This window comes from Hippichthys cyanospilos, chromosome 3, assembly GCF_059441005.1.
Source record: "Hippichthys cyanospilos isolate Australia breed blue-spotted pipefish chromosome 3, RoL_Hcya_1.0, whole genome shotgun sequence".
NCBI classification, from domain to species: domain Eukaryota; kingdom Metazoa; phylum Chordata; class Actinopteri; order Syngnathiformes; family Syngnathidae; genus Hippichthys; species Hippichthys cyanospilos.
Window position 1 is genome coordinate 19340274 of NC_142371.1, and position 22403 is coordinate 19362676.

General features: G+C 40.1%; 3 protein-coding genes across 4 annotated transcripts; 1 reads left to right on the top strand and 2 right to left on the bottom strand.

Annotated features, from left to right (window-relative positions):
* The first annotated feature begins 1787 nt into the window (after positions 1 to 1787).
* Positions 1788 to 4952, top strand: cdc42ep5 (CDC42 effector protein (Rho GTPase binding) 5). 2 transcript variants are annotated; one of them, XM_088411540.1, is made up of 2 exons: positions 1788 to 1952; positions 2665 to 4952. In XM_088411540.1, the coding sequence occupies exon 2, from the start codon at positions 2667 to 2669 to the stop codon at positions 3513 to 3515; it is 849 nt and encodes a 282-aa protein (XP_088267666.1). In that variant the 5' UTR covers positions 1788 to 1952; positions 2665 to 2666; the 3' UTR covers positions 3516 to 4952. The 2 variants fall into 2 exon arrangements, with proteins under 2 accessions (XP_088267666.1, XP_088267667.1); XM_088411541.1 differs by having other exon boundaries at positions 1790 to 1952; positions 2662 to 4952.
* grwd1 (glutamate-rich WD repeat containing 1) lies at positions 3697 to 11551 on the bottom strand. Its single transcript, XM_088411539.1, has 7 exons — positions 11313 to 11551; positions 9947 to 10064; positions 7936 to 8101; positions 7644 to 7854; positions 7332 to 7477; positions 7051 to 7242; positions 3697 to 6342 (listed from the first exon to the last, which is right to left on the bottom strand). The coding sequence occupies exons 1-7, from the start codon at positions 11545 to 11547 to the stop codon at positions 6034 to 6036; spliced, it is 1377 nt and encodes a 458-aa protein (XP_088267665.1). The 5' UTR covers positions 11548 to 11551; the 3' UTR covers positions 3697 to 6033.
* Positions 11552 to 13546: 1995 nt separating this feature from the next.
* Positions 13547 to 20270, bottom strand: LOC148426149 (uncharacterized). Its single transcript, XM_088409364.1, has 5 exons — positions 19963 to 20270; positions 18963 to 19063; positions 16859 to 16930; positions 16613 to 16759; positions 13547 to 15374 (listed from the first exon to the last, which is right to left on the bottom strand). The coding sequence occupies exons 1-5, from the start codon at positions 19973 to 19975 to the stop codon at positions 15015 to 15017; spliced, it is 693 nt and encodes a 230-aa protein (XP_088265490.1). The 5' UTR covers positions 19976 to 20270; the 3' UTR covers positions 13547 to 15014.
* Positions 20271 to 22403: the final 2133 nt, after the last annotated feature.

Consider the following 22403-nt stretch of genomic DNA (forward strand, 5'->3'; position numbering starts at 1 on the left):
TTAAATAGCAGTTGCTGTTGGCTGACTTCCTTGACTGCATTGTTGAAACGACACAATAATTGCAGTGAGTTCATACTCAAATGCCTGACATTCTTCAGCATCCCAAGAGACTTCAAAATAAAATGAAATTATATATTATGAATACTGCTACATGCTAGCGACAAGTCCTGGCTGTACCATGTGTATCGCTTGTCGTCGATACAGATAGCTTCCGTCTCACCCGCCGTGACCCAAAGAGAAATGACCTAGAAAATAGATGGACAATGTCAATAGGCGCTGGTTTGGTTGACTTCATATTTGCTTTGTGGCTTTATATTTTTAGTTTATATATGGACAGTCACATTGCTAGTGGTTAGCATACAGTCTCACGTTTTTGCATTCAAACTCATGTTAGAGGCGATGTGCAATCTTTTAAAGTGCCTGATTGACTATACTGTATTGTATATATAATTCAGATGTTCTAGTTGGCTTTTCCTGGAAAATTTTAGCATCCAAACCATTTCAAATTCTCACAAACACATTAAAATGCTTACTGACTAAATGTTTTTCTCCTGATGGAATTGAGACCTCAGACTAGCAACGTGACAAGTGGCCACCATTACATAGAACTTGCCAAAAAAAACATGGAATGAGCACAAAAAATGATTCTAAAATACCCCAAATAAATTCATTCACACACACAAACAAACTTGTTATCTAATCAGAGGATTCCATGAGTAGAAGATAAAATTGACGTTCAGAAATACAGTAATGAGGTTCTAGTGCTTTACTAAAATTTGAATTTAAAAAATATACATCAATAAGGCTTTTTACCCATACAAAAAACTCAATTTCTTTTCACCGTGTCCATGGATTTTCAAAATTCTTTGTTTTCAGGTGGAAGTCGTATTTCCTAAAATATTTAGCTACATAGACCATAAAGAGAATGATGGATAACTTAAATTATCTCTCATTTAGCACAACACCCCCAAGCTTCTGTGGAAAAAAATTTATACAATTTTAACACTGAGTATTTTACTGCTTGTTTTTCGCAATCTAGATTTGAACAACGTTATTGATATGTGGCCATTTCATCATGCAATTTTCCCAATCCATGCAGCTTTATCACAGTTGGATTCTGAATTACACCTTGACCTGAAAGACAACTCAGTTGCATCGAATAGAGAGCAAGTATCACGGCTTTCCTGCCACATTAGACGTACATCTTGCACTCGTTTACTCATTATCCCCCAAATCCCACAAGAAAACCCAGAACCAGCTGTCACCGTCACTAGTGCGTGTGTGCGCAGCCAAAGTCTGATGAAGCTTTTCCCCTATGTCATCTCATTGTCCAGAAAACACTTTCAGTAAAAAAATGTTGCATTGGTTCATTAAAAAAAAAAGAACGTGGTGATTTACAGTTTATTTTGAGTGAAAACCACATAAACCGTCCATACTGCAAGACCAACCCCGAAGTCCAAAACCCATTGAAAAAATGGTGAGGGAAAAAAAATGATCTCTCAAAATACTCACTGTGAGCAACATATATTTATAACATTTATTGTCCTACTTGGAAAATACATTTACTAGCGAGCTACTTGGGATTGAATACCGTTAGAAACACTTGGTGGGGGGAAAAACGGACACTTCAAGTTCGGCAAAAATACAAAGCTGCTTTTATCAATGATTTAACCGAACAGCGTGGGGTCAAGTAAAACGTTGTTGAAATGGTCGCTGAGAAAGTTTTTGAGGGGTAAAAGTTCTCCTCCAACTCCCCACGTCGCGTCACTTCCTCGGCTAGCGCCCATCCCTTTGGAAGAAGAAAAAACGACGGCGAGGGAAAAGAAGAACGAAGGGGGCAAAAAAGACGCTCGAAAGTCGAGAGGGGAACCCAAATATCCAGATGTAAAAGAAAATCGGATATACGAACGACAGAGGGTGAAGCAACCAGCTGAATTATTATCCTTTTATAAGTAAGTTGTTTGGTGAAAAACTTCACGTGTTTTTCTGCGGCGCTACACGAGCACGTTGATTGGCGAATAACGTTGCGGGAGCTAGCTTAAAAGTGAATATAGCAGCGATATTTAAAAAAATTCAAAATATCTCGTTTGGATTTTGCTTGGTGTATGTTAGAGGGATTAACTCCTGTTTGGTCCCTTTCACTTCTTAAGATAAGTAGCATAAGTCAATCATTTACTTCTACTTGACAAAGTTAATATTTACTTGCCACGGGATGCTTAAAGAAAGTATCTATCTATCTATCTATCTATCTATCTATCTATCTATCTATCTATCTATCTATCTCTTTTTGCTTTAATATACTATAATAAAGCGATCATTCCAAAATGTGCATCTCGTTTGAGGATTTGTGATTTATATTTATGTCTGAGGATGATGTAGCGCCTCACAAAAGTTTGCAAGTGGTGTAATTTGTCTGTAAAAGTACCGTAGTCTTGTTTTCATCCACATGCAACCCCCGAAGGCAGAGAAAAATATGTGCTGAGTATGTTCCAGTACAAGCCTCAGCATGGCCTTCTTCACAGTGGCAAAATGCTCATTTTGCCGCCCAGTGTATTGCACAACTCTGTTTTCTTTCTAATCAAGAGTGTTTTCTTCCAGTGCCGTAACTATTTCAGTGGCTGAAATGTGCAGTGCGTCACCCCTAACGTGCGTTCTTTTTAGCAGCCATGCCGCTCCACAAATCAACACGCGCGTCCCGCTTGGACCCCACCATGATCTCAGCCCCTCTGGGTGACTTCCGCCACACCATGCACATCGGCAGAGGCGGCGACGCTTTCGGGGACACCTCCTTCCTGTCCACGATGGGTCCCAGCCCACCCAGTTCCGACCCGGGGAGTCCGGGGTCTTCGTCCGCGGACTACCCGTCGTCGGTAAACCACGGCGATCTGTACAGAGAGCCTACGGGGAGCTTGCAAAACGATGAGCTCGACTTCTCCGAGTCGGTGTCGTCGTTCACCTTGGATTTGGATCTGGATCTGGGCCCTTCCATGCTGGGGGACGTACTAGGTGTGATGGATGGGTTGGGACTGGACTCGGGCAAAGATGACGTTTTCAGTCCTCAAAGCGTCCCGTCCCCAGTGGAAACAAAACCGGGCAAGGAGATGTCTGCCATCATTAACAGGCACAATGAGCTGAACGGGAAGAACCTGGATGAGAACCAGATGGGCGACTGCAGAATACCAGATGGGATCAAGCCCAAAGGCCTGCGACCCAAGGTGAGATTTAGCGACAAGCGGGAGGAGATCATCCGCCAGGCCTCCGAGGAGGAAGAGAGTCAAGGGTTCGACTTCCGGGAGGAGGACCTGACGCAGAGTCCGACGAGGGGGCGGGGAGGCCAAAGCCACAAAGATCTGCCGCCCAGCCCGGCTTCGTCTCACAGCTCCGATTATGAAGGAGTGAGCGCGCTGGACCGGAGGAGGGTCGGCAGCAGCCACTCGGAGACTGACTCGGAGGAAGAGGAAGTAGGGCGGGGCTATACCTTTGAAGACGAATTTGATGATGAGATTGGACTATAGGTCCATTTATTATTATTGGCCAATCACAAAGAGTTCCAGATATTGGGCTTTAGCGTCACATTTCTGGATGAATCTAGAATGCACTAGAATATTTACAGGACCTGAAGAAAGTCTGCAAAGATTACAGAACTCTTCAACGTACATTTAAAAGAGGAGATCAAATTAAGATCAATTCTAAGGGTTCTAGAGCAGAGGTGTCCAATTATCTTTATTTACCACAGATCCTAATAGAAATTTTCCTAAATATATTCATGATTAATTTTGCATATTTAAAAAAGCTCTACACCAGGGGTGTCAAACTCATTTGGAGTAAAATCTTCCCAAGTGGACCGGACCAATAAAATGATGGTATATATTTATAGAAACTGGAACTTCAGTATTCTTTGATAATACTTTCCAAAATACTACAAGCACAACATCGCTATTAATCCCAAAACATTTGCAGTTTTTCATTCATTGAAAAAAAATCTACTCATTTTAGTACTTTATAAAATCATCTCACGGGCCGTATGAAAGCCATTTACGGGCCAGGGCCAGCCCGGGTGCCGTATGTTTGACACCCCTGCTCTACACTCGAGCTTTTTTTAGTAGTAGTAGGACCAAATTGTTTTACAACCTCCCATATTTTTGGGGTAAATATTTGCCTTGGGAAGCTAAAAAATGGACGCCGGGCCATAATTTGGACACCCCATTTCTCAGGTTATTTCAGATTCATCCCGAAGTTTCACTCGAAGGCTGAATATCATTCAAACTTTTTTTTGTGAGGAGCGTTCGTCTTAATTTACAAAGGCTCAAACTTGATTTTTTTTTTCCCCAAAGCTGTTCAAGTGTCAAGACGATGTTGCTCTGCTGGAAAAAAAGACGTTTTGACTTCAAGGGTAACAGATTATGCCAAAGACCCGTTTTATTACAAGCAGCATTTGTTTTTCTACAGTGAAAAAATTGTAGCACTTTTTTTCCCCCCCCCACTGCTTCATCTGGAGGCTTTCTACTTTCATATTTTACCAAATGTGCCATTCATGTTCGTAAGTGCCTTAAAATAAGCGAATATTATTGTAGGAATGTGTTTTTTTTTTTCTTCCTTGCATGTTTATGTCTCCGCGTGCGTCATTCTTTTTGAACGTTCGTCGGAGCAGATTTTGTGAACGTGTAACATTCCATGTCTTGACAATGTGAGTTTCTCTGGATCAGATCTCGTTAGATCTAATTGCAGAGTACAGTTTTTTTTTTTTTTTTCGTGTGCATGTTTTACAGCTTTTTCCTCTTTGGGGCTGCAAAAATGGGACAGATGCTGAGACAATCAAATATTACGTTTTTAGTTTTATTTTTTTTCATTATGCTGTAAAACGGAAAGACCAAAGTGTTTATCCATTGAACTTGCTGGCATTTAATGTCTTGTGGTTTACAGTGAAACAATAAAACTATTTGGGATTTTAACTTGCTTTGTTTCTATTTTTTCTGTCTCCCAAACTCAACAGAATAATAGCTTAACAATGGGTCTGTCACTATTGAATATCTTTAGAATTTATTGATTTTGTGTGTCCCTGATTACTGTTTAATGACTAATTATTGGTTTAAGTGATTAAAAATTGATATCACATAAGCAACTTTTAAAAAGAGCTTTTCTGTCATCGTTTGCCAAAGTAAAAACAAATGTTTGCAAAGGTCGATCTTTCGTTGAATCAAAACAAGAAATCTGAATTGTTGAGGAGCTGAAACCAGGACGTTTGGATGAATTTGAGTGAAATAATTGTCAAATTTGACAGCTCTACTTTTCTCACATTTGAAACACACATAAGTAAATGAAACTACCCACGCTTTTATTATATAGCCAAAAACTTTTAGTAGAAAAATTACGGAAGAGAATTAGGGCCAGGAAACAAACAAAAAGTTGGCAAAATTCTCACTTTTTAAGTATAGTCAGAATGATCACTATAAAGTCAGAATTCTGACCTGATCACTTTTCAAAGCGAGAATTCTGACAAAGTGAATTCTGGTTATAGTCTGCGAGAATTCTGATTTGACGAGATATTTTCGTCCGAGTGAGAAATAGTCTGAATTCTAAAGAATGATTTTGAAGAAAACAGATCTGAATTCTGACTTGCACGAGAAAGTGACAATGACTTTTTTCAAAATTGGACTTTATTTTGAGAATTCTAACATTATCCTCAGATCCACTTATCCAAGTGAGAATTCCCAAAATAGTTACAACTTTAAAGTGGGAATTCGGATATTAAAGTGAGACTCTTGACAAAAGTTGTTTTTCCTCGCAAACGCAAATCCTCTTCCGTAAAAAGCTGATACATGGCAGCTACATTATGTTTGTCCAAGAAGAAGAAAGTCCTGGTAGAACACCAAGTTTCTAAACAGTAGGTGTCAGATACATTTTGGTGGCAGGGAAGGAACTTTTTGGTAAATATTCCTGACTAAGTCAAGTGGGCTGTTGCGTTTCCTTCGATGTTTCATTTCTCATCTCAGTCGGATTACTCAGTTTATCATGCGCCGCAAGACTCACGCGCTACACGGATATGGTCCTGAACACGTTGAATCCCGACAGCGCCGTGGAGATCATGACGCCGGGAATCTGCGGGTGCCAGTGGATCTCCTTGATCTCCGACTGGCCCTGATGCAGGAAGAGCAGCTGCGGGGGAAGGTCTTTGGTGGCCTGCGCTCCGGCGCCCGCTTCGCACGACTCCACCGACAGATCCCATTGGCTGAGCACGTCGTCCGCCCCGGATGCGGCGAACACGCTGGAGTCCGCCGGGTTCCACTCCACTGAGGTGATGGGGGCGCAGTGCTGCTTGAAGTTGCCCACGGGACGACCGGCCTGAAGGCAAATCCAACAAAAACATTTAAAAATGGATTGGCTGAAATGTCTTAATGTTGGGCAAATAGAATTGTGTTGTTTACATTGCAGCCAGTTACTCAATCCAGATCAGATTTGGGTTCACATTTTAAAACCTAATAGTCACTTCATTTTTTGAACGTGCATTCACCTTAAATTTGATTTTACATTGTAAATGACTGTGGACTTTTATTCAGGATTGCATTTTCCTCTCAAATTTAGTTACGACATTTAAACGCCAGATGGGTTTATAAATTACTGGCAATTAAAATTTGAATCAGAACTGGATCATAAATAGTTTGACATTGTAGCTTCAAACCTTGCACATTGCGAATTTTTGTTAGGGATTTTTCACGTGAGATGGATCAGATCTGGATTGAACGTTGCTTTTACATTACAGTTCCAAAAACTGCATTTTTGCTTGAGCATTTGGTCAATAAATTGGATTTGATGTTAGAATGTTTCCAAATGTGCGACGTGCTGACAGTTCAGGTCAACGCACTTTTCTGTAAGTAATCAATGACTATGTACAAAAAAATAAAATAAATATCAGTCATAGCCACCAGATGTCATACTTTGAAGCTCTCAACATGGATACCCCGGCAACGCACCACTGTATTGTTGTGACTCAGACTTACTAATAAGTTGTGTGTCACACGATCGGCAATACGGACGGTGACTAAGTGTTACCTTAAACTGCCGCAGGTCCCACACTTTGAGAAGGCCGTCGTCACCCCCGGAGAGAAGGAAGGGTTCGCTTCGGTTCCAGCTGATGACGTTGATGTCTGACTCGTGGGCTCGCTCGACAGACAGCATGGAGTTTGGCGGGGCTCTGATATCCCAAACGCGGATGGACTGATCCACCGAGCACGACGCAAAAACCTGGAACGGACCGGAGGGAAGAATTCGGGTCGGTCATCTTTCCTGCGCCCGCAAAAGGTTTTGAGCGGCATCTCCAAAAGAAAAGGTACCGTAGCTTCGGTGGGCGACCATTGCAGGTCCTCCACCGACTTGCTGTGCGAGCTGAAAGGTCGCTGGTCCACCCGCCACGTGGCTCCGCCCTCCTGCGGCTCCCACACGTGGATGTTTTTCTTGCAGTCGCCGCTGACCAGACGACCTGCGAGCGTAAGCGCATTAGGCTTGTTTGGTACAAATTTTAAATAGAAACTCAACTAAAAACTAGCACTGCATTGTGTAATGTAAAAAATATAAAAAGACACCCTGATTTACAAGTTATCACGGTCTCAAAGGTTTTAAGGGCCAGAATTCGAAACGTCACCTACCGGGAACCATGGATGACCAGTCAAGGGCAAAGCCCTCGGTCATGTGACCGGAGAAGCTGAAGAGCGCCGCGGCTTCCTTCTGCTGCTTCATGAAGGCGGTCATGGCCGCCGAGCTGTGGACGGCCTCCAGCTGAGGTCGTAGGTCAAATATTTCCACCTGTCCCTTATCGGACCAGACGGCGGCCAGGGCCTGTTCTCCACGCCGGGTCACCTAAAAGTCAAGGAGCGCAATGAGAACTCCCCGGGCCGACATCAAATTTGAAGGTTTACTGTATATAAAAAGTCAACATACTCGAACTCTGTTAATGCCTCCGAAATGAGGCGTCATGGCCAATTCCAGCTGCGGTTTTTTATTCTCATCGCCCTCGTCCTCGTCACTTTCTTCATCGCTGCTTTCCTCCTCTTCCTCCTTTTCTTTCTCGGTTCCGTGCAGATTGTGCATGCGCATGACCAGCAGTCTGCGGGGCGAGTCAAAAACAGGGCTTTATTTTATTCCTGCTATCGCAGATGCTCTTTTAACTGGGAAAAGCAAAAGATGGATGACAAGAACAATAAACGAGAGTCCAGGGGCTCCCTCGCTGACATGATTTACTCGGACAGCTTGTGGAACCGCGCCACCGTTAAAATTAGTTATTGTTTCCATCTGGGCTTGTTGCTGCTTTGCCAGCTCTTGTCGGCCGTGAGAAGTAAAACGTTAAACTTACGGAAATGAAGCAAACTTCCCCATGAATTAGCCCAGAGGTTATAGCTTGGAGATGAAATATGAGGCGCAGCATCGATTGAGATTTATCGAGAGCCTCGGCGAATGTAAAACATACAGCTTGGTGCAAAGGTATGACGGCAATGGCAGCGTTTTGCGGCACTACTATTAAAAACGTTTTACGGGTTCCACCGAATTAAAAAAAAAAAAAGCGCAGCAAACACCACCACTAAGAGATCACTAATAGCTGATTGATGTCGAATGTACTGCACACTTTATTAACTTATTTCTGATTCAAAAGATGGCAGAATATGACTGGCTCTCAAACGTCTCAAAACGTTCCTTTTCGTTTCACAAGATGCATTGCATGGCACTTTTACTAAAGTTATAAGGATATTAATTCTTGTCACAGGTGTTTGTGTTACTACAAGCTGTATGGGTGTCATATTTAAAACATTTATGCTTCACTAAGTGAAGGTCAACTTCCTTGCATTGCTCACTTAATCGTCACTTGTAAAAATGAAGATGTGCTTTGTTTTGAACGACAGTTCCGCAGAATGAGCTCATCAACAAATTTCTTGATATAGGTTTAAGTTTACAGTAAGGATTTATGCATCATAAATAATGACACAAGTGTTACTTGTGTACAGGGGTTGCAAATTATTAGGGTATATGAAGATAAAAAGTTAAAATAAACCGCAAATTTTGGCCATTTTGCCAATTAGTGTTGCCTGAACCTAATTTCAAAAGTAGCAAATTGGTATCATTTTTAGATTTTTTTCCCCGCACAAATGAGCATGCTGTCATAATCTAATAAAAATCCATGGCACACAAAAGTCAAATAAACAAAAAAACATACCCAAATTAATATTTGAAAACAAAGAATTTGAAAAGATTGAAAGCATGTGGATTGAATTCAAGTTAAATACAACTGAACAGTACCCACCGTATGTAGGTAGTTATTCTGTCTCAGACCTTTAGAGGGAGCTTGTGTACTACTACTGGGACATTGTGAAAATCGCTGATTTAATAAGTTTCAAACAAATATGGCTTTCGCCTTTTCATATAGGGAATGAGATGCCTTCCCAGAGGTGATATGGACAACATTATTAGATATTATTAATTGTTTGAATCATTTATAATTAATTAAAAGTGGGAAATCTGGAGTCTATGGACATTTCCAAATTTCCTGCATGAGAGAGGACTTTACAGTGTCTCTCTCTTGACACACTCTGTGCGTTGAGTTCAGATGATGGACGTTTATTTTCCTTTCGTGCACGAGTTGCTTTCACAGCACATTTGGGGTCGTTATCCATCTATTCTAACAATTTTGTAGCCCTATGCGAGCAGAGCAGATAAACCTATGGGCCTCAAAATCAACATTCATGTCAATAAAAACCAGTGAGCTCATTCTGTCAGCAGCCATGCAATAACACTGACGCCGAAATGACGTGGAATGTTGCAAATTATGAGCTGTTCCAGTCCTTTGCCGTACTTCATCCTGAATCCAAGTTGGAACTGCTCCAACTTTTTTTTTTGGACGAGTTGCATGCAAGTGAGCGCAAAGGGCGTGTTTATGTTGTATTCATGAAGCAATGCTAACCTATTGGCCATGGCCGTGTTAGCCTGTGTGCCTGCACACAGCAACATGGACAAGGGGAACTCTTTCCTGTCGTCTCCATCGTTGTCCGCCAAGACGTCAAAGCTCAAACACGGTGCGCCTGGGGAGGAAAACATTTAAAATAACATTTCTGTCAAAATGACGAGGGAATCCTGAACAGCTAACAACCGAAACGCCATTCAATTGAGTGAGATTAACAAAATGGAAACGCGAGACTAAAAATACTCATAGCACCTTATTATTTGTAATTATAATATCTTACATATTTACAATAATCATGCTAACAAAGCTAAATAGCAAACGGTAGCAAAACGTCTTGAAAATGTCAAAATCCACCAATTTATATCAGTCTCAGGGAGGGCGGCCATTTTGCCACTTACGGTGGATGAAAAATTGCATCGCAATTGCTCTGCAATTGACCAATCATGGCTCACCTGTTTTTGAAGTTTGGTCGATGATTTTATTGATTATGTGACATTTTATCATTTAATTATGGAGCATCTAGTTGTTTTCTGTTCTTAAAGGGGAAGTCGATGCCAATATTTTCTTTACGATATGGTCAATGTAATCCTCCAATTTAAGCACAGAATTTTGATTATTATTGCATCCGTGGAAGGTGAATAGTGAATTAATTCTGAAACGCAGTTTGTGGCCATTGTTGTTGAACGAAAATGACATCACAGAGGCATTAAGCAAGCAGAACTGAGATTAGTCAATTTTTGAGCAATTGTGATGTTTTTTAAAATTGGAAACAGTCCCAATTTAATTTGCTCGTTTTTATATAGAAAATGTGGATTTTTAGCAAAGACAATCCACAATTGTGGAAAAAAAAGTTGTACAGATGTAATGATGGAGCTAAATATTTTGACCAAAATTCTTTAAACTTATATGAGAAATATAAACCTTCTTTGACTTTGTTGAACAATGTGGTGTTATAATTGACAACATTTCTTGATACATTAAATAAAAATTGGTAATACTCGGCCCTTTTTTAAATGCTGTTTAGATTATGATTTAAGGTCAAGACGTCACAACAATTGATGGAAGAGGTAAATGAGTTTGACATCCTTAGAATGGAAATTTGGATTCAATGCGGTTCAGCTCATTTTTATATTAAGAAAAGGAAGTTTTGAGATAATGAGGAAACGTGCAATCAAAATTTTAAAGAACCTGTGGATTTTATCGTGAAATGTGACTTGCAAGCCCTACTTTATGAGCATTCACGCGTTATTCCATAAATACAAAAGTAACGGAATAATAATAATAATAATAATAATAACAACAACAACAACAATAATAATCAAAACATTAGTCGCTGAGAGTTTTCACCAAGTTATCTCGCACTCGCCTGTTTGACACACGTGGTACATGCGGTACGCAGACTGGTCCATCTGGAGTTCCTCTCCCGGCTTTAGCGGCTCGATTCCGGGTACGTAAACTTTCTTGTCGCCATCTCCGTCCGCTCCTTCGTCCTCCTCCATGTCGACTCCCTCGTCGTCATCGTCGCTGGCGGCCTCATCCTGACCACGAGCCTCCATGTCGTCCGCTTCCTCGGCAAACGCGTCTTCCTTGGAGGCAGACATGTTGGCAAACACGAAGAAGAAGAAGGAGAAGAAGAAGATACACTTCCGGTCACGTGTACTTAGCCCACCCCTTCCCCCCTCCTTTCTGGTTTCACTCCCACTTTCTTGCTCCCACTCCTCATTTACGGGAACTCAGCCGGTCCCACGGCGGAAGGGTGCCTGGCTGCAATAAAGATGCTTTAGTACCGGCCATTCGTATCCCGGAAATGTCGTTGAATGTTAAGTAACGCTTGCTTTTTTTTTTTTTTTTTTACCAAATCATACGCCATAATCAAGCCCCAACTGCTTTATGAATGAAATATAGTGTTCCCTCCGTATAACGCGGTTCAGCTTCCGTGGCCTCAATGTTTCGAGTAAATGTTAATGTCTGAGTGAGAAAATTATAAACTGTGTGGTGAGGTGTTTTATTGCTTTGAAACATAAGATAAATGAAAAAAGTACTGTGAATGGAAAACTATATACAGATAAACTAGAAAACGTTTATGATCAACAAAAATGCACTTAAAACATTGTGTAAATGAAAAAGAAATACACAAAACCATATACAGTAAACCATAAAATTAACTAAATGTAGTAAATGATAAAAATATGCTATATTATAATGAAAAAAGGTATAATGAACAAAAGAATTATGCACTAAAATACCATAAATTAAATGTGTATACGTAATAAACAAAAACACATTATAAACGGAAAAAAAATCTCCCTCTACTTGGCGAATTTTACTTATTACGGGTATTTTTTGTGTTGTTACCCCTGCGATAAACGAGGTAAACACCGTATTTTAGAATATCACCTTAAAAGTCACATTCAAAATAAAACCTTCGTTAACAATGGCCCCCGGGCCAGACTTTGGACGAGCGCAAGAGTCCTTTATTCCTTTGCTTCCCATGTTCGTTGCATTTACTCTGGTGTTGTAATATGTCTGACCTGTCCTTGGGGATTTCAAAAAAAAAAAAAAGCCCGAAAGAAATCAATGAAAAGTTAGCTCCCACAGTGTCCACGGCAACATGCCTCCGCATTGTAAGGCTTGCGAAACAACAAGGAGGGGTCTTGTCGGGACAAGGGTGCACATTACACGTGTGGGTGTGTACAAGCAGGGGCAAGTACCAGCTTTTAAAATGCAGCTGCAAGTTCCTTTCACGTGAAGATCCAGAGACTCGCACAAAAAGTCTTATCCACAACACATTCCTCTTTTGGTTGTGATTATTTTTTGGCAGGTTTATTTCTTTTTTTTTCCAGAGCTACCAAATAAAAGAGCTGTGAAACGATTCCTGTCTTGGAAGGACTTTTTTCCTCATCGTGGAAAGATGTGGACTTTGTGTCCAGGAGACAGGCATGTCCAATCATTAACAAACCTTTTCAATTTGGGATTAAACAAACAAACCAGATGAATCACTGGTAAAAGGCCACTGTAACCCCAACCGCATTCTGGCGCGGCAGTTTTTCTACAGGCTTGTTTGTAAACAGAACAATGAACAAAGGGAAGACAGTGGAGCCTCCGAAAGTCCAATGTCCTGAACCAGTGGTGTCCAAACTAAGGCCCGTAGATCATTTGACATGTACCGAAAAGTACATTTGCTGCCATTAAGTTTGTTGGATGTAATGGTAAGGGTTTCTAAATATGCAAATATTTAAAAATGAAAATCAACAGCTGAGCTAATAACAAAACACTGTGGTGAATAATAATTTTTACAAGCCAAAATTCGCTTCCTCCACTTTCTTCAATGAGTTAAGTAAAAATATCACATCACCGATTCCCGAGTTACTGCTTTAAAAATGTCGTTTTTGTTCTGAATATAGTGACATCCTGGTGAGTATTATATTTAGCAAAATCCTAAATTATATGCCCTATAAAAAGCTGTTGCGGTAGCAGTGTTTCAGAGAAAAACACTGTGAAATAGAAAGGTTTGCTCGTGGGATTTTGGTGCACTTGATAAATGACATTTTTTACTTCCTTTTTAATACTCAATATCTTCCTGAAAAATTAAAACACAAGTATATCTAAATGGCTTTAATTCACATTTTTTATACAAAAGTAAAAGTCCATAGACATCGTATCTTACAGTTATGAAAACAGTAATTGTAAACAAATGTGACGGATTCCACATCAGACACACGTGACGGCTTATCGTGCATTGGCTTGGTCAGCTTGTATCTCTTGTTAGCGCACAGAGCTTAGCTAGCTGGAGCTTGGCGGCATGTTCGAGTACTGTACTATGCTTATACGTAAGGTGTGTTTGCACCAGTGGAGAAAGTTTGCGGCCGGCGAGGCCTTCTCTGCTGGACTAAACACCATCAGAAGCTCTGGCATACATTTACAACATAAATTCTAGTATTTCTTCCATGAAATTGTACTAATTTAGTCCCAACATAGAATGTATATGTACTGTATGTATGTGTTTTTTTTGTCCAATCAGATTTCAGCATCTGCATGTTGCCATGCCAATGTAATCTGCTCAGGGCCTTCAGAATCAGTAGTGCTGGCCCATGTAACTTGAACCATATTAGCCAACGGGATATTTTCTTTTACGGGAAGTTAAGCATAATCTTGATGGTAATATTTCCTCTTAATACGATTGCAATTGTTAATAAATTGTTTTTATCCATGGTAGGGGGCAGCCTTTTTGTAACTAGCAGTCACCTGAAAATGACATCACAGTTAGTCAAGGGCTTAGGTAAGACCAATCATGACTCAGCTTGAGCATCACGTGACCAAAGTCATCTGAGCAACTGTGATTTTATTTTCACGCGAAAGCCAGTGACCAAAAAAAAAACGTCGGCAAGAACACTAACCAGGACCGCCATTGACGTCAAATGACGTCAAAATTATTATTTGTTTTGGTGCTTTTTTTTTTAGGGTATTTTTTTCAGGGCAGCTCTGGTTTGAAAAAAAAAAAACAGTAGTTATGGTCAGTCAAAATGTTAGAAATTTGTCGGCAGGCAATTTTAAAAAATAATAACTGTGTTTAGACTAGTGTGACTGCATAGAAAATATTGTTGAGAAATATTTGAACTTGACTTGTAAATTCAGTGTTCTCCATCCTGTTTGGTTTTTAAGCGCAAAACTTGTCACAGCCAACTTCGACTCGCAAAAAATATGTCTAGCAATCTGTACACATGAATATACTTGATAATCAGCATGTCTGGTGAATATGGTGCATTGTATACCATTTATTATTTTTTTGTCATGTATTTGATAAATATTAATTTTGAACAGAAACGTACTTGTATTTGTTGCAGTATTGACAATTTGTATAACGTGTGACCTATTGGGCAGTAACTGTCGCAAAAAAAAAAAAAAAAAAAACTTTGGACGTTATAAAAATGCAACCTGCGCATGTCACTTCATATAGTAACGCCAGCATACCGCATCACAAGACAAATAGAAAGGAAACAATCATTCAGTGCCAGGAAATGTCTTGCATTTTGTGTGCATGGTCGCAAAACAAGCTCCTTTTAGGTTGCTATGGCAACAACCATTGGTAGAGTCTGTAGAGGAGGAGGCTCCACACGCCGGCGGGATGCACGGAGAGAGAGGCGGGACCGCGGCTGGACGGGGGCTGGGTAACGTCCCTCATCCGGGCCAACTGGGCCTCCTCCATGCTGCTGCTGATGGCCCGGGTGGTCAAGAGCCGGACCCTGGACGGACTGTACTCCTTCTTCTCGGCCGGGGGCGGCAGAGTGGGGGGCTCGCAGCTTTCCATGCCGGGCGAGCATCCCACGACCAGCCACTGGCTGAATAACTCCGACGTGAGCCTGAGGAGCTCCTCGGGGGAGGAGAAGAGCGGGGAGAACTGGGACGGGTCCATCTCCTCCCGTAACCTCTAAATTGGAGGTGAACGGAGTTGTATGTTTAGTACGTTCAATGCGAAAGGTGCAAGAGAAAAATCAAGAAAAGTACTGGTTAAAAATGGAATTTACTCAGTTTTGTTATGTCAGATACTTGTAGACATCAAAATCATGGATATATATATATATATATATATATATATATATATATATATATATATATATATATATATATATATATATATTTTTTTTTTTTTTTTACTGTACTTTAAAAATCTATGTAAAAAAAATGATCATTGAATTTGCTCAACTGTAATCTGTCAAATGGTTGCGCGAAATAAAATAATCTGGATTTTTTTTAGAGCTTGTTTCGGGGACTTTTTAAATATTTTTTGTGTGTACAAGTCTTACAGTTTAAATTTACATTTAAAATAACATTTATATGAAAAAAAAACAAATACTTCAACAACGATCACTATGAACACGCTGAAAAAAGATATAGCGGTGAATTTAACACAATTATGTTTTGGCATGTGGTTGCAAAAAATCAACACTGAAATGAATCTGCTCTATTTTATTCCATATATATATATATATATATATATATATATATATATATATATATATATATATATATATACACTGTATATATTTATTTATATTTATATTTATTATATTTTTTTTACTATGTATTTTTTGTAAAACCACAAAAAATATGTATCTATTTTATAATTAATATATTTTGTTTGTGGTTCAGGTGGTTGTATACCTAAAACTGTCAAAAAATTGAATAAATTCACTACAGCATTTTTTCAGTGTGAATTAATGCACCTACTTGACAAAATAAAGTTGATTTAAATCTGCTTACAAAAATGTATCTGCATCCAGATGATTTATCATCTACAACCACCTAGCTAAACACAATTGAGTAAACTCAACACACCATTTTTTTTTTAATCAAAGCTGTAGCCTTCCAAAATTTTCATACTTTTTAAAAAGAAAATCATCTCAGTTCCAGCCCATAAACGAGTTTAAACCGGCCCGCGGGCCGTACGTTTGACACCGCTGGTAGCATGAAAAGTTTCACAATATAAACAAGACGAAGAGTGACGAATTATTTTCGCATGGAAGGATTTTTGAGCTTTATGCAGATGTAGGCCCCACCCCTTTGCCCCGCCCCCAACTGCCATATATTTCAAAATAATAACCCGTGACGTGACCCAAATTTCACTTTTTTCACTTAGTTTCCAAACAACGCTAAACGCGATCCTACCTCTGTGTTTTTATTCTTTCTGATGATTATATCCAGTGTCTGCTTTAGGTCGAAGATCAAAGAACGATTTAGATGCTCATCCCAGAGGTTCCTCAAAAGCACATTCCAGGATTCCAGGAGGACGATGGCAGCAGGGAACACGCAACACTGCGGGGAAAAACGACACAACGGCTCAGTGTTCGCCGCGCAAAAATATGCCGCAAATCTGGCCAGGAAGCGCTCGAAATTCTGGTAAGTGCGACTCACCGGATCAGTGTCGCACAACATGCTTTTTGTGTAGTGGTGCAACACATAGTAATCTTTGGGGAAAACGGTCCGCTGGAATGAGAAGAAAGAAAACAGAGATGGGAATTGCGTCGCGGTCATGGCTTTGCTGGAGCTGCACCGTGTTGTTATTTTCAGAAGGCTTTGTCATGTGGTTACATCACAAGTTGGGATGACATCATTTATTAGGCGCCGTAAGTACAAACAATGACTATGTTTTTTTTTTTTTTTTTATGAGCAGTTCAGACAGTGCCTCTCAAATAGTGTGGGGCACAAGAAGTGTAATTGGAATAAAATAGACGTGTTCTTTTTTTTTGAGTTTCAGGCCCTTTGTTGCTCTTTTTTTCAGTTTTAGACTAAGTTGTAACCCGCATAAACACTGTAAAAAATAATTAACTGAGAGTTGATTTGTGTTGCTTTTTTTAAATTTTCAAATTTTGCTTTTGTTAAATGTTAAAAATAATACAGGTTTAGGTATACTTATACAATTATTAGATAATAATCTAAGTGTGTGGGGGCGAAAAAAGTTTTCTCTTTCCTAGGTGGGTTAAGAGTTGAGTTTAGAGGAAGTCATTTTTTGTTTTTTATGCCAGCTGCTTTTCAACCCTTCTTTACTGTAATAATCGGAAAAAATATCAACTGTAAATAAATACTTGCGATTGAATGTCAAACTCATTTTTACTATGAGCCACATTGGAGTTATTGTTTCTGTGAGAGGCGAATTTTCAGGGTGTTCGTCTCACATTTACCTCGTTTTGAAAGGGAGAGGTCATTTAAAATGATTCAAAAGAGAGAATCTTGTAAAAAGTTGAAGGCAACTTGCAAAGTTGGTATTTTAGGCAGAAACGAAGTCAAATCAGAATTTCACGGGCCATATAAAATGATGTGGCGGACCAGATCTGGCCCCCGGGCCTTGAGTTTGACACCTGTGGTCTTTAGGATTCAATGAGTACACCAAAGGCTTTGGTAAAAAATTTTAGGTGTTTAAAAAAAGAATTTTATGGAGTTGGCTGACTTTATTTGAGCTGTATTTTGTCCAATCCTTTGATTTGTAAATTAAAGGCAGCTCACATCAAAGGGAAAGCATTGAAAGATGACATCAGGGAGCTGAAATTTCACCCAGATATCAAAGTTCAACATGGCATGAGCACTTTGTTATCGCACTAGCAGGAGTGTGTCATCTGTTGGGTAAAATATGAAGGATATGGAAGAAAATGACTCAATATGGTCCAAATTTTGAGGATTGTTGTTAAATTTGAAATTCAGATGGCAGTGCTGAAGGCACTTTTCCAGAATGTTAATGCAAGCGCAACTTATAAATCCAATCTATTCAAATAAAATAATCATTTTAAAATTTGAGGATTTTAAAATGAGGTAAAACGGGAAATTGAAGGTTTTGCAGGGTGATTAAAAGATGTCTTTGGCAGAAAATATTTGTTCTCTGAATATTTTGCACTGGATCTATTTTTTGAATCAATCGAACCTTAAAACGAATGTGTGTTGGATTTATTAAGTCGATTATAATACATCAAATTTGTAATCATTCAGAATGAATGGGGAAAAAAAAAGACATTTTATTTTTTGGGCATGCTGCCCCTTAGTTCTTATTTTTTACAAATTATGAATGATTTGACAGATGTTTACACCACTATTACACATTTTCTAATTCATATGTATATACCGTATACTGTAGATATGTTTAAACTGCTTATCAGAAGTATAACAAAAAAAATATTCGAATCGGAAAATTGGCTTCAATTTGACGGACTGAATCGAAAAATCATTACACATTACACATATTGAGTTATGTTTTGAATCTTCCTTTATGGGACATATTTGAATTTGTAAATTATTGGATGTTTCTTTGAACTGAATTAAATTGAATAATTTGTGAAGAGCTTTTACATGTTGTTGCATATTAATAATAAGATCAAGACCTTCAACTACTGCATCAAATGGAATTATAATCCTATTGAAACAAACCAAATCCTTGAATAATACAATTTCTCATACATCCATAATCCTATCAAATTGTCTTACAAGTTATATATGTTGTAAAAATAATAATAAAAAGCTTTATACTTACAAATCCGGTGGGGTTTGCGTCGATAGCTGTTTTAACGTTCTTCACCACCTCCCAGTCACATCCACCACATTGGACAATCAAGAGTGATAGCAAAATCAAAACTGCAAGATGAGACGACATAACAGAAACAAACTCAGATGGCTGTCTGGAAACTTTTTGTGGTTTGTCACCTTTTTAGCTGTTTAACTGTGGGAACAGAACTCACACACTGTCTTTAAATACAGCCCTAATATACATGTATATATATATATTAATGCTGGAAATGATGTGAGAGCAACAATCTTTTTAAATCAAGAGCCAATTGATTGGAACATTAAGCAAACTTTAAATTATGTTCCCTTCACAAATGTTGTCTTTATTAAGTTTTATAAGGGTGCTAGTGACACAATTTCCTCGCAGGTAAAGCAGGAATAAAACAGCTGTTGATCTTCAGGAGTTGCTGGATAAAATGCACTGTAATATACAAATACAAATGTAGGTCCAAAGTGTAATATGGACAGCAAACAATTTCCTTGCAGGTAAGTCAGAAATAAAACAGCTGTTGATCTTCAGGAGTTGCTGGATAAAATGCACTGTCATTTACTAACACAAAAGTAGTTCCAAAGTGTAATAAGGATAGCAAACAATCTGTTTTAGGTGTTTTTTTCCATCTAAAAATGTTTTGTGTTTTGTTGCCTTATTTTTTGTTGAATAAAAACAGAAAAATATGGGAAGAAAAGCAACAAAAACAGTTGTATCCCTCTTTTGCGGATTCCGTTTACCGCGGGTATTTAGGGGAACGCAACCCCCGCGATAAACGAGGGACCGCTGTAAAAGCCACGTGAAAAGGACCTTGAAAAAAACAATCACGTTTTAGCTTTTAGCTTTTCCATGATCGTCCTTCACTTCCTTACTTCTCAGCAAAGTGAAAAACATCAGTTCGTGCAGCGACACCAAACTCTTGCGCACAATTTTCCAAGTTCCATGCACGCAATCGCGAACGTTTGCAAAAAGCGCTCACCTGGCAGTGACATCCTTTTATCTTTCTGAAAATGGACACTTCTCCATTTCTCTGGTTGACAGCAATCCCTCACCCCCCCACGCACGCAGACAGTCAGACAGACGGTCCTTTCCGTGTCAATCAGTGAAAGGCAAAGTTTGCTGCTTTGTGGGTCTTTGACACCGAGTGCGTCGCCGCGCGCGCGTGCGTGTGCGCGCCGCTCCCTCGTTCCTTCCTCTTCAGCGCCGCACTCCCGCTGACATCCCCCTATATAGTATTCCTGGCTTTGGTACTTTCCAGCATGGATCTCCCCCCCACCCCCCCACCCCCCCTCACGCCATCCTTCCTTCTCGCTCACTTCGGATTTCCCCCGGTGCAGCTTTTGTTGAAATTGCACTTTCTCTCTTGCACTTGCCCCCCTCCCTGCTGACCTAGAAGCTTCCCCGAGCAGCCTAATTTGAATCCCCCCCCCCCTGTTGCCTTTTGGAAAGTGGCGGCTAATGGATGAGGCAGTGGGTTCCGGCGCCCGTGGGCCTTCGTCGACCGCGTCGTCGCGTTATCCTTCCGTCAGACGACTCAAAGTGAAAGTGCTAGGCTGGGGCTGCTCGTCTGCTCCCTTTAAGTGTCCGCCCCTCCCACCGCTCACACGTTTTACCTCACTATTGACTGACCCGGCCCCCTCCCCCTGCTCCCCACGTTCCCTGACCCCCCCATTCTCCTCCTCCTCCTCCTGCGAGGCTTAGTCATGCTGTTGGATCGTATGGTTTCCATTTGGACTCCCCCCCCCATCCCAACTCCGACACCTCGGAGCATTTCTATCCCAGCGGGGCTTGCGTGTGCGCAACGTCCGCCCGCTTCATCATCCTCACATGATCCAAGGATTAAAATCCGGATATTTATCCAAGAGAAAGCTGTTGCAACACAGCCCAAACTTGCAAGTCATCATGTGACCCATCTCCAGTCTTTGTATGTCCCGAAAGCCGTCCTCACCGGGAAAGTGAAGACAACTAGAAGGACAACGAGAGAAGTGCAATTGCTGCATCTTAACTATGTCATGCCCCCCACCACCACCATTAACCGTTGGGTTAAAAGTAACCCGATTGGGTGAAATAGCTAACCCAGCACTGGGTCTGAAAAGACCAGGCTGCTGCTGGATTGTATGTACCCAACTCATTGGGCTGAGGATTTCACACAGCACCAGACAGACCAGGAAATTACTGGGTTATTTATACCCAGCACATTGGGTTAAGATTTCACTCATAAAACGGTAGAGTTAAAAGTAGTGGGTAACTCAAATTGGGTGAAATAGCTAGGAAAATAGCACTAGGCCTAACTAAGCCACTTTTGGGTTATTTACATGCCGCATATTTTGGGTTATTTACACGAAGCATACTAGGTTAAGAATTTCGGTTTAGAGAATATTCTTCAAACCGTTGGCTTGAAATGAATCCCGATTTGGTGGTATAATTAAGCCAAAGCTGGGTCTGAAAAGGACCAGGACATTGCTGGGTTATTTATACCCAGCACACAAGGTTAAGGATTTTGGTCAAGATAATATTCTTGACACTGTTGGTTTAAAATGAACCCCAATTGGGTGGTATAACTAACCCAAAGCTGGGTCAGAAAGGGACCAGGACATTGCTGGGTTATTTATACCCAGCACATTGGGATGTGGATTTGACCCCACGCATTGTGTTGAGATTTTCCTTTTAAACTAGTTTGGTTAAAAGTAAGAGTGAAATAGCTCACCCACCCAGCACATTGGGTTGAGAGTTTTCACTCTTAAAACTGTCGGTTTGAAAGCAGCCCAAATCTGGTGAAATATCTAACCCAGCACTGGGTGCAAAAAAAACAGACGACTGCTGGGTTATATATGCCCAATGCATCGGGGTGAGGATTTCACACAGCACATTGCGTTAAGATATTATTAATAAAACTGTCAGGTTAAAAGTAACCCAAATAATTGGGTGAAATAACTAACCCAGCACTGGGCTTAAGCCTCTTCTGCGTTATTTACACACAGCACATTAAATTGAGGATTTGAGGAATCATGTTGGGTCAAGAGTATTTTCTTGAAACCGTTGTCTTAAAATGAACCCAGATTGGGTCGTATAACTACCCCAAAGCTGGGTGCAAAGAGGACCAGACCTTTGCTGGGTCATTTATACCTAGCACGTTGGGTTACATTGGCGATAAATGTTAACTTGTGAAATTTCATGAGGTCACTGCTCACTGGTAACGTGAAATTGTTCCACTGGTATGCCAAAATTGTCAGTGCTTAAACTTTACAAAATTGCCCCAAAGTATCTTATTAGCTCTTTCAGTGCCAAGTGTTATTGGAAAAGGAAAGTATATTTAGCATTTTCACTCACCTTTTAAGGCCAATAGAATATTGTGTGCTATATCTATGTAAATATGGGTGATAAATATGAAAGATTGACTTCCATTCTTCAGTTAGAACT